Consider the following 12,868-nt stretch of genomic DNA (forward strand, 5'->3'; position numbering starts at 1 on the left):
ACACAAGGATTTGAGCCATATCAGTATCATCATCCTCAGAGTAGCTTCCCTTTCACTGCCCACTGTCATTATCCTAATCAAACAGTGGATGTGGCCTCCGATCACCTTTGGGAAACAAGATCCGCTGGAATGGTATTGTTTTCTCTGAAGCTTTGGGTGGAGCTGGGGTTGAGGGAAATCCCTGTGCACACTCTTCCTCGTGTCTGTGTCACCAGCTCCATCCTCACATTTAGTTTATCATTCCTGTCTTCCGAGAGCTAAAGCAAACACCATCACGTGAATGAGAGCTGTTTGTGGCTAAAGGAAATGTGCATCTGAACAGTGCCACAAAGTGCTGCCATTGTTTTGAGATATAAAAGATTTATGACACCAGACTCAGGGGTGATACCTCTAGTGTACAACTGTGTTTAATAGCTTCTGTATAAACTGATATGAACTTGTTTTTCCTTTTCTGTAGGTGTGATTGTTCAGTGTCTTGTTCATGTCCCCATGGATTTGACTGCCCGAGAAAGGTATAGAGCCATTTCCTCAGCGGCATTTGAAAGAGGACTATATGTTCTGATATAAATCTAAGATCGAACTGATCAGATCAGAAAATGACAAAGTAAAACTCTCTGGCCTTGAATGGCATCTTCCTGTTGATGTATGGCAGCTGATGATGAACACATGTAAATAGAACCTGGTGGCCCTGTTGACTTAACTGCACTCTAATACACACCTGATTCTTAGACTATATTATTTTCTTTGACAGGGCAGGTCCCACATCATGATTCATGAAAAGCTTCTCATAGGGCTAACAAGTGGTTCTGTGAAACCAGATTATGCACATGCACAGATCACCTGACTAAATAAGTGTCCTACTTCCAACGTTTATTTTAATGTTATCTACGTTTTTTTTTTACATGCCCTGTGATGGCATCATTATTCAATTAAAGGCGTGTTGAGTTACAATTCTGCAAGACATCACAAGCCCCTCCCTTTCCCACCACAATTCAAGCATGTGAATCCGGAATCAAGTTTCTTTGACTTTTGGTATTTGATGTCTATCAGGTAGTGATAGTTTCAATTGGGTTAACAGTTATGAAATGTAAAGCATCGGAGGGAACACCAAATATACATTTATACGTACTTTATGTACTTTTATGTAATAAATGTGTAATTAAAAGATTATCTATCAAAAACAAACCTAAACAGCCTACATGTTTTATGTATCTTTCTCTCAGTCCCTGTGTTTTTATCCTGTTTCTATCTGTATTGTATCTGTTCCTATATCACAAAAAGGCGAATGCCCCAAAAAATCTATTATTTAACAAGAGTTGTGGACCTCTGTAATAATACCCAGATATTTTTTTTACTGCGTATTCATGACCAATATTATTTCCATGGCATTTACATTGGTATTCTCACACTTTAATTTCAAACATAATTTGAAAAACCTACAAGAAATGATCGATGTGGAGTTAATGTAGAGACAACTACGGCAGGATGACAAACTCATATCAAACCGAAAAAGACCGAAAAAGACAAAACTTCTACAGTAAACATGGCCCAAAACCAGACACATGCCGAAAATATGAGTGATACACAAACAGGAGAACACACACGCTGTAGACTCACATGTTACTCCTCACGCCTCTCACATATGTTTTAATAAAGAGAAACACTCTGTCGTGAGCAGGCACCGGTTCAATATACAAGTCTCTCAGTCGATGGTCTGCTGATCATCAATGTCCTTGTTTGTTACAGCGTGTTGTAACGTTTATGACACATCCGCATGTTGCCTTGTCCTTAGAAAGATACCATATCTAGAGAAGATAAATACAATGTTTTTTTACACAGAACAGAACTTATTAATTGCACTATAAGAACTACTGCTGTGTCCTTATTCAGGGGCGGCCTCCATCAGAGGCTACATTTGAAGGCCGATTGTGTCAAATCCTTCTCGGGCCGACCTATCCCAGGATTCATTTTGCTTAGTGTGCAAACTGCTTTTCAAAAGGATATGGTACCAGCAAGTAACAAGATCAAAACATCTGATTATTAGAAATGTATCAGTATTCAACTCAACTGAACAGCTAACATTGCACATGTTAAAAAACCGAACAGGCATTAAAACTTCTCGTCATGTCCAACAGCCGCTCTGGTGCTGTAGACCAGACCGTCCCATTTCTGTTCAGCCATCGCGCTCCACGTGACCCACCGACCTCCTTCGGTCCTAAATCGTTACACAGTTTATATAAAGGTGACTACTTGATTTTGATCTTTTCAGATCATTGTTCCATTTGCGTCTCCAAGATTTAGGTACTGTACTTATGATTACTCCTACACCTAGGGTAGCAAACGCGATGTCGTTCCTCCCTGATGCAATGCTCATGCTTCTTCTGGTTTTTGTCACTGTATCCTCAATGAGTCAGAAGTTGCTGAAGATCTCTTGTCTCTTGTTCCAGTCCATAGGGGGCGCTCTCTTCTTGTTGCGGCCGGCGAGGGCATTTTGCTTTGCCTCGGCAGCTGTCGGGCTCAGTCGCAGGCCACTGTCCATGAAAGGGTCTGAAACGCGCCTGTCGTCCTCATCAGGCATCTTCAACACGCACAAACACACACATTTGTTAATACAACACATTCCGCGGCTCCACATTCCTTACACTTACATCGCCTCCTCTCTCACCTGGATGCTCATGTCTGAGCTGCTGATCTCTGATTGGGTGGTGGAGCTTCTAGAAGACTGGGATGCTAAGCTCCCGTTGATGCGGGACTTCAGAGACACCGTTGTGATGGGGGAGTCAGTCAGCGTGACGTAACTGACGTTGATGATTGGTGCTTCCGTGCCTGGCAGTTCAGTGGTGGGAGACGGAGTGGGAGGGACACTTTCTTCAGTGGTGGGAGACGGAGTGGGTGGGACACTTTCTTCAGTGGTGGGAGACGGAGTGGGAGGGACACTTTCTTCAGTGGTGGGAGACGGAGTGGGTGGGACACTTTCTTCAGTGGTGGGAGACGGAGTGGGAGGGACACTTTCTTCAGTGGTGGGAGATGGAGTGGGTGGGACACTTTCTTCAGTGGTGGGAGATGGAGTGGGTGGGACACTTTCTTCAGTGGTGGGAGATGGAGTGGGTGGGACACTTTCTTCAGTGGTGGGGGACGGAGTGGGTGGGACACTTTCTTCAGTGGTGGGAGACGGAGTGGGTGGGACACTTTCTGAGGCCAACTCGTCCACATAGACCCCTGAGAAAAGAAGACACAGCATTACCCAGGATGACAGGAGAGTATGGCAAGATCTAAGTGTCTGTCTGTGTGTGTGGGTTCTAAAGTGACCTTTGACTTTGCTGGTGGTGGGCGTGATCCCTAGTCTGTGGAAGAGCCTGTCCGTCTCCTGGTCCACCATGATGAGGTTGACTTCCTCCCCTCCCGCTCTGATGAGGGCCACCACCTCCGAGTGCCTCAGAGCCTCGATGTTCACTCCATTCACCTGAGACGGAGAACAAGGACACGTCAGAGGATCGAGATAGGAGAGAATGAACTGATCACTTTTTTCTGCCCCCACCCTGCCGACAGCCTGTGGTCAGAGGCATTATATTATTGTGTTGTTCGTCCGTATATCTCAAACAAATTAGGTACAAACGTTGATCAGGATATATCAGGAACATCCGTAGAGAATGTTACAATATTAGTTGTTTGCTAAACGCACCGGGCAAGTGGGATTTCAAGTCCTCTCTGTTAAGCACTTTGTAACTCTACTAAGAGAAGTACTGCATAGATCATGTTTACTATTATTATATTACTGATTAAACATAACCAGAGACATAGGAGGAGAATAGGAGACATAGCTAAGTTTAAGGAGTAGCAATGACACCACATGACAGGCAGGAGTCACAGTTGTCTTTTCTAAACAATCAGCCGATTTGAGTAGAAGGGGACTGATTTGCATGAAATCTCTTCCTGCCTCAACAATGTTAACTGTCCCCCCCCCCCCCCCGCCCCCCATGACACACATGCATGCAGGTAAACATGTCATAAAACACAGAATCACCATCTCCCCCTCTACACCTCGTTTCAAGCTTATCCCCTTCTCTCCCTTTCCCTCTTAGATTAAGACTTCTCTCTCCCCCTATTCTAATCTTGAGTTAATCTGCTCTAATCTAATCACACCTCAAGTCGGTTAAACACGGGGAGGGGTGCCGTTGTTTTTCCTGACAATTCTGTAAATGTGTGTGTGTGTGTGTGTGTGTGTGTGTGTGTGTGTGTCCTTTAGGTTGTATCTTGATGAGGAATAATTATTTTACCCAACGTAGATTTGATAATGTCCATGTTACATCCTGCTGATGGAGATCATGTGAATATAAAGTATAGAACGTTTTGAAGGAATTGCTTGTGTGTGAATCCAAATCTGTCTGACCCATTGATCACAACTGTATTTGGACAATGTCTGATAACTACTGTCCTGACCTGCCACTGTTCTTGGTTGGCTAATAAAATCTTCATATGCCCGTAACCTATTTAACAAGACTCTTAATGATCTGTTGACTACCTCCACTAGTCTGTCTCCGGGCCGGATGTCTGCTCTCTCTGCAGGTGAACCAGGGTCCACAGAACGGACAAACTGTCCAGGCTTCTTCTTATTGCTGTGCAGGTTGAAGCCGAAGCCGTTCTCCCCCTTCACGACGTGACACAGTCGGGGGAAGAGCTCAGTTGTCAACTCAGGTGAGGGCTCAGACTTAAGCTGTAATGAGAAATAAGACAAAAACAAACTCTTTACAAGAACAAATAATGAGAGATGAAGATTTTTTTTCCCTTCTTGTCTGACCAGTCTCCAGCCTCCCTTCATTTCAATGTGGTAATAAAATACTCACTATAAAGACCTGAAGCTTGCCTCAATCCATCACAGTGATTTAAGCATTATTGAATTATCAGTGCATTGATAGGTGAAGATTGACTTGAATTTAGATTGGTCGAGTTTAATTAACACCTTTGTGACACAGTGTAAAAACTAATACACACTATAGGAGCTACTGCAAGGATTCAATGTTGGATTTTGCAGGTTAAAGCGTTTACAACAATATGATCGTATATCATATCATGACACATCTTATTTGATTTTATATTTCTTTTATGTATAGTATACATATCTTTTATTGTTATTATAAAAAGGCATTTATTGTATTTATCTATTTATGTTTTATTATTGCTATAAAATTAAAGACCTTTTTCATAATATGTTATAGTCAGCATTTTTATTTGAAGCACCTTGAACAGAACTAACTGCTGAACTAAAAATTAAAGGTGCTATTCAAATAAAGTTGGATTGATACATGGATTTGGTATCATACCGTATTGTATTGTATCACAGGTATTGTATCACATATTTTTTATATTTTGCCCTCTTGATTTTTCCGCATCCATTTTAAAGGTCTTAAGATTCTATGTAGAGTACCTTGAAATAAGGTAGATTATGATTTGGCACTATACAAATACATTTGAATTGAAATCGAACAGATCAAATTTCACAGACAAAACTTGTTATTAAGTTTTTTTTTCATCTGAATTTATGAAGAGTTATATCCATTTGTTTTATTTTGAATAAGGTGGTAACAGAATGTTCTGCTGTGGCTGTGAACCAGGAGAAAGTGGCTGCTGGGATGAGCCAGTGGGCTAAGTGGATCTGCCTGAGAGACATTAGTACCAATCCTGAGTCTAAGGACTAATGACAGGAGTTGACACATTGTGTGACTCACCTGCCTGACTGAACCTGCCGTTCCACTTCAAGGTACATTGGTTGTGTGTTTGTGTGTGTGTGTTTGTGCCGTGCCGTGCCAGGACAACACATTGGTCCGTGTCCTGATGGCAGCGCAGTTTAGTGCAGTGTCTTTATGGCTAAGTTGACCTGAGGGCTCTCTGATAGATGTCTCTGTACTTTCTGCTTCATTAAGAAAGATTCAGAGTGCACACACACACAAACGCACACAAACACAAACGCACACAAACACAAACACACACTTGCACATGTAGACACGCTCATCATGGGTTGTCCCTAACTGTGAGTGTTGAGCTGTGGCAATGGAACAGATCACCATGGTGCCAGGTCAGGTCGCTGTGGTGATGGGTCACCATGTCTCCTTCTGCTTTTAAACATCAGTCTTAGGGGCTGCCCTGTTTACTATATTTACCACATCGGCCCAAATTGACTCCCAGGCTGAACGCCATGCTGACCTGAAAAGAAACTGATCCATTTGATGTCTTTTTTTCTACAGATACAGTATTTCTATGTTGTGATATTGATCAGTTTTTTCACAAGCAAAGATTCCTTATAGTGTCTTGTTTCCATTCCACTGCGTATCTTGTTTCATAATGTTATAAATAAGTTCATTTTCAGGGCTTGGAATATTCGCTGGACAAAATAATAAATTGGAAGATTAACCCTTGGGCTCTGGAAAATTGCAACATGCGATTTTTGCTTTTCACTAATTTGCAAGTAAGACATTTATTCAATTAATTGAGTTAGAAATCTATGTCAATCGAAAACATAGGTCAGTAGTCCCAGTTCAGTGCCTGCAAGTTTTTCTTTCCAACATTTTGAATGGAATGGCAATGGTGGAATTTTCCGATACAGTTTTATAAACAACATAATTAAATACCACAAACTTGGCAGTAATCATTTTAAGTAAATCAAATGTTCACAGGGAGGTTAGTGGGTGTGTTCCATTAGTTCAAGTTAACTGCGTGTGACTGCTGCGTGGCCATGACAGCAGTCAACACTGGGGTTATGTAACACTACTGTATATGGGTGTCTGCTGTCATAATAATATCATCCAACGTTGAATTTGGGTCTGTATTTATATGTACAGTGCAGATGAATGTCCGAGACAAGATGTACGTCACAGAGGTGGAGAGATGAAAAGAAATTGTGATGTGAGTGTGTGCTGTTTGCATGAGAAGCACAAGGCGTCCCCGCTAACCCCGGGTTTAATATGATTGGTTCTCTAATCAGAGCTGCTGAATTAAAGGCCAAAAATAATCAGTCACACACTTAACACCCATTGTTAAGGTCTAGAAAGTGTTGACATTTTTGAAGATATGATCGGTGTGGTGGCATATAAAGAAGTACATTTACTTAAGTACATTTGTCATGTATCTGTACTTTGCTTACGTAGATTGTTTACATATTTTCCGGTACTTTTCACTTTCACTCCACAACATATACCAGCAAATATTTGTACTTTCGACTTCACTACATGTTTACACCGAATTGCGTAACTTGGTCACATAGATTTTTTTTTAGGTATTCCTAAGTAATCAATACTGAGAGGACAATTGGTCCAGTGATCCAAACAGAGCAGGCAGGACCAAGACTCGTCCATTAATCAACATGACAGTGTTTTCATTTGCATCATCTGCAGCGTTCTTTATCAATATGACAGAATCTGCATCATCCTTGCATCAAACAGAATATGCAATAGGCCCAGTTAAAGATGTGGTAGAACGCTGCATTAGGGAAGAGGCTACACTCGTTTAATACTTAAGTATACTTAAAAGCATGTACTTACTTACTTTTTCACAAATAGAAAAGTTGCACCATTGTCAGTATATTTCAATAGGTATAGAAAGTGAACAAAAGGTCCACAATTATTGTAGTGTAGAGGCATTTTAATATGGGAAACCTTAAGGTCCTCACCAAAATATAAGAAGGATCTATATATTAAATGTTTCTTAGGGTTAAGGTTCTTAAAAAACAATCCTACATGGTATAAAATACAAATTCTGAATTCAAATGCAGGAGCGGAATTGATTGAGAGAGCTCCTTGTCATCCTTCTGGTCCGCCTTTTTTTGTCGGATATATTTTAATGGCTAAGAGACAATTTATGCCTTAAAACACACTTTGAAGAAATTATTTAAAAAAAACTCTGCCCCCAGTAAAGGTTTATTTCCACGTATCTCAATGGAGACAATGTCCGAAAGCCTTGCGATAAAAAAACAAAACTAAAAAACATCTACTGTATAGATCAACTTTCTGGCTGATATGTGGATCCTCACTTGTGACGTAATAGATTGCACTGTGTTGTACAGGTGCTGCTGTCATTGCACAAGCTGTTGTTATATCTGAACCTTTTACCGAAAAGTGAGAGAGACAGAGAGAAAGAGAGTGCGAGACAGTTGTGACGGCCAGCCTGTATTTACCGTGCCTTCGGCCAAACAGATGGCTGTTTGACGGGAGCTGCTGGTTCCCTGGGATCCTGGTCCCACTTTGTTTGAATCCCAAACACTGGGCTCAATCTCTGACAGCCAGTTCCCTGGTTATTTATGCAACCCCATATCATAGTGATGTCTGACGGGGCACTTACGGAAATGTTTATATTGCTGCATCATGCGCACCGGCAAGTCAATGCATTTGAATGAGTTTGTTGTGCACAGCTTTGAGAGCATTGAAAATAAAATCACCCCACCTATTCTCAGAGTCAGAGGTGTGCAGATGTCCTGCACTAGCAGAGATTAGGTGCCTGAAGTCCAAAATAAACTACACAAATACATTACTAAACATGTGTAAAGCAGTTATTTGAAATCGTATCCCTCCTGCGTGTGCCATCTTTCCTCAAAGCAGACATTCAGAACCTCCAAAACCTTTAAGCTCAGGTGAAGCAGTGAGCTATCAAATCCAAACAGTCCCTGTTCACTGCCTCAGCCGAGCAGCCTGTCAAAATAAGAGCTTAAGAGCAACAGACGTCTGAGGTTTTCATCTGTCTCTTTATAGTGCTGTATACAAAACAATGAGGAGGTGAAGGGACAAAATCAATTCTCAGTGAAGTCTGTGGTTCACACCTCTGACTTGGGCACACAGTCTAACACTGTCTTTCCCAAAGTGGAGATCCGGCCCCTTAAACAACACCTATTGTCAGTCGAGCAGAGTTTTGTCTACAGTCAGGTGGGAACAACCCAACAGATGGTGTGGAATCTCATTGTGTGAAATGAGACGTCTTTGTAGTCTAAATATTCACAACTATGAGAGACATCAGTGGCTTGTAATAAAGTGGATTCAGATTTTCCGAGATTTTTGATTTAAACCTCCTCTAATTCAATTTATTATCCACAGAATCTTCTTTTACTTGACTTTACCGCTTCACTTTGGAGGACAAGTGATTACAGCATTTTTGTGGAAAAAAAGGAATTCAGCTACAAAATTGTGAATAATGCAGAATCCTTTCAAGTCAGTCCGTAGTTATTTGAATCCGAGTTCCGTGACTTGTCTTTTCTTAACCTCTTTTGTGTCTTATGCCCTTTTTCTTAGTTTTTCTCCTCTTTTCGTCTTTCTCTCTCCGCGTTTGTGTTGGAACTCCAGAGGCCTGTTTCTGCCCTGTTTTGGGGGTTTTCAGTCTTAGCTGTTATGAGAAGCCACAAGACCCTCTCTTAAGTGCTCCAGACTGGTGCTCGGCAGACATTAGGTACAAGAGTGGTACGCTCAGTGTCTCACACAATATAAACACAATAACCCGACAAACCATTTCAAGTTTAAACTTTGGCCTGTTGCCTTCTTTTTCTTCTAATAAAAACAGGTTGTCCATAAGAGCCGTCTGAATATACGAATATACGAAGTATATATAAGAGTCTTGTGTGTTGATCTCCCCCTTACCTCTGTGTCAGTTGTTGTACTTGATGTCAGTGAGGATCTCTTGACCTTGCCTTGCGTAATCACATGAGTGGGTGAGTCTGCAGCAGGAGGGAAATGAAATGAGTGTGTCTGGTTGGGGGACATGGGTGAACACTCTCTGGGGATGGGAGAAAGGGAAAGAGGGGTTGTGGGCGTGAGCAGCGGGGAGAGGGTTCCCATCTCGACGGCCAGGTCCTCGGTGCAGGCCAGGCCTTCGCTGAGGAGGTAGTCGTCCGTGTCCCTGTCCACCACCAGCAGCCTGGTGCGGTGGTCCACCTCCCGGATACGATTCACCACCTGCGGTGAGGGAGAGAGAGTGGCCGAGAGGAGGATTGAGAAATATTAAAATGCTATGTATTTGTGGTGTATTAACATGTTGTTCACCCTGAGCTGGCCTGTGCATACCATATGTCTGAGGTGACAAAGACACCCAGTGATTCCCATTACACAAGGAGCACATTGACCCATTTTAATAGCTCCCCTCCTCCTCCTCAGGCACAGGAAAAAGTGGTCTAACAAGTACACAACTCATTGTTTGCAGCTCAGAGAGTTCATGTGGCTCTCCTGGCTCATATCCAACACAACTTTGCACCTGTGGTGATTTTTTTCCAATCTCTATATATTATCACTCACTTGATGGTGATTTTCTTTCTCCACATTCTCCCCGTTCACCTCCACCACCCGGTCCCCTGGTCTCAGACCGGCCAGGTCAGCCGAGGAGCCGGGCTCCACTCTGCGTATGAACTGTCCGCCTCTATTCCGCTCACCGTGCAGGTGAAAACCGTATCCGCCCTCTCCTTTGTGGAGGAAACAGAGCCTGGGTCTCAGCTCACTCTCCATCCCTGCGAGTCGCAAGGTAGGAAACAAGTCAGAGTGTCTCAGGGGAACAGACGGGCGCTTAGTCCAGGAGCTGGTGAAAGTCTCTGCCTCTTAATCCAAAGTACGGCTGCGCGCTGCAGTGAGCAAAAAATCACTTCATTTAGCATGATGCGAGTCCATTAATAATCCAAAAAAGATTCAAAGAGAAACTCAAAAACTAGGTTAAAACTAATGAGTGTTTAATCCATCGTGCAGGAATGCTAAGGGCGCGGATACAACCGCAGAAAAGGCGGTGCGCTGTGCGTAAAATAGTGTCCAAAAACCACGGACAGGGGCTAAATCCCGTCCATTGGGACAATAATCCAAGCGATCAGAGATTAGAAAGCTTTCCTCGCACGTAACACTTAATACTCCTCGTCAACCGGGCTGGTGTCCTCCTGTCCGACCCGGCGAGAGTGAGTGAGGAGGCGTCGACGGCAGATGCCACTACATTCACCCCCCCCCCCCTTCCTCTCTGAGCTCACACCTGACGACTCAGCGCAGCCGCCCTATTACCTGTCCGAGGAGATAGCGCAAAGGAGACAAGGTTCGTTTGTTTGGGGATGACATGAGTGCACATAGGGCAGCCAAGGTGTTGGGACAGTGTAATGCCCCCCCCACACACACACACAGGTGGTGGAGGTGAACCCAGACTGGCTGTGACCTGAGAGCGGAAATCTTCCTGATCCGCTCTCTGTCCCCGTGCCTTCACATGGAGATCAGATAAACGGAAGGGTTGCGTAAAAAGGAGATTTAATCTCTCCTGAAATATAAAATGTCCCGGTCTTTGTGGTGTGGAGGGAAGGGCGTGTAGGGAAAGACACGAAACAGGAGCATCTCGTGTGATTCAGGACAGCAAAGTACAAGATATCACTGGTATCCAGTTCATGAGAGTTGACACAAGCCCGGGACAAATATTTGTGTAGATGACAGTTTGATGCCTTACAGCTGATGTGTACGCTTGTTAAGACAGTAATCCTCAACAGTGCTGCTGATGTGCCCTGGAGCAATGCGTCATAGCCACATGCAAAAGGGGAAATAATACATTTTTGCCTGACTCAAGCTGTAAGCTGTTTCATGGTCAACACTCCCATGCGTGCTCGTTAACTGTACATGTAAATGTGAGGGCTCAGTCAACTCTGCTGTAAATAAAAGTCTAATAATTGAATTAACCGTGTTCCTTTCTGACATGTTCCGGTAATCGGACCCTCTGTAGAGATAAACACAGGTGGAGCTAACAACACTCAGGTGGCTCTGTTCAAGTGCCTTAGTGAGGTGGCAGCAGGAGACTGATTTATCATGACGTGACACATGCAATGTTAAACAATACATTAACATCACACCATCCTCCTTTAACCCCGGGACGCACCGGAGGTAGAAGCGCAGCGAAAAGTGTTGCGACTCCTTTCCTCTCCCATGTTAAAATAACTGGGATGTTCGCACCGACAGCGTAGAAAGCCCCGCGGACACACACACACACACACACACACATACAAGCACATCATCTCCTGTGGGGGGATTATACCTAACCATCAACTAACTGATTTTGATTAGGGCGAAACAACTGTTGCACCAGTTGTGTCCCTAACATTTCAAAAGAGAGATTCGCCATCTCGACTGTATTCAGAGAATCTTTTCAAATGTAACCGCGCTGTTTGACTCATTACGGTAAAACCAGCTTTGTAACTTTACTTTCACAATTCGATCCTCAAACACATTTCACGCAGTCTTTTTGGTTTGTTTTATTTTTAATCATTTATAACCCAACAATTTGCAGGCACTTTTCAAAAGCACAACTGAATGTAACACTATGACTCGTCTTCCAAATTAATTGGCTTTTTGAGGGCTTTAGTATGCTCAAATTCTTACCAAAATTTGCAGAAAGTAGAAAGTGGTGAAAATGTATGTATTCTAGAGGAATTTTCAATGGGCGTGGTAAAATGGCTCAAAGGTGCCCCCCGAGACCCATTGAACACTTTCACATTGACGATCTTCACAAAAATCGAAACACAGGTGAATCATGACCAGACAAACAAAAAAGTATACAGGTGCAATTTGTGCTTAGTTTCTCAAGGGAATGAGCAGGTAATCCAATCCTTAATGTTAATGTCATTTTTAAAGTTTGGCAGGCTGTCGTGTAGGCAGAACTTCAACAGGAACAATATCTAATACTTTGTCCATTAGATATTTAAAAATAAAATAAAATAAAATATTTAATTTTCCGAGCGCACATCCTGCGCAGAAGCCCATTGCGCAGGAATTGCACGCGCAGAAAACTATTTAGAGATCTTGAATGAATTTTCTTTCATAAAAATGCCACAGATTTCTCTCTCTTTTTCAATCAATGGTAAACCTGAAATGAATGACCTTATCAAATC

At 42.8% G+C, this 12,868-nt stretch overlaps 1 protein-coding gene across 1 annotated transcript; it reads right to left on the reverse strand.

The window, feature by feature from the left end:
• Window positions 1-1,519: 1,519 nt before the first annotated feature.
• On the reverse strand, window positions 1,520-10,889 carry LOC133953888 (Na(+)/H(+) exchange regulatory cofactor NHE-RF2-like). Its single transcript, XM_062388043.1, has 6 exons — window positions 10,266-10,889; window positions 9,615-9,929; window positions 4,523-4,714; window positions 3,310-3,463; window positions 2,666-3,219; window positions 1,520-2,578 (listed from the first exon to the last, which is right to left on the reverse strand). The coding sequence occupies exons 1-6, from the start codon at window positions 10,470-10,472 to the stop codon at window positions 2,411-2,413; spliced, it is 1,590 nt and encodes a 529-aa protein (XP_062244027.1). The 5' UTR covers window positions 10,473-10,889; the 3' UTR covers window positions 1,520-2,410.
• Window positions 10,890-12,868: the final 1,979 nt, after the last annotated feature.

Source organism: Platichthys flesus, chromosome 5 (assembly GCF_949316205.1).
Source record: "Platichthys flesus chromosome 5, fPlaFle2.1, whole genome shotgun sequence".
Classification (NCBI taxonomy): Eukaryota; Metazoa; Chordata; class Actinopteri; order Pleuronectiformes; family Pleuronectidae; genus Platichthys; species Platichthys flesus.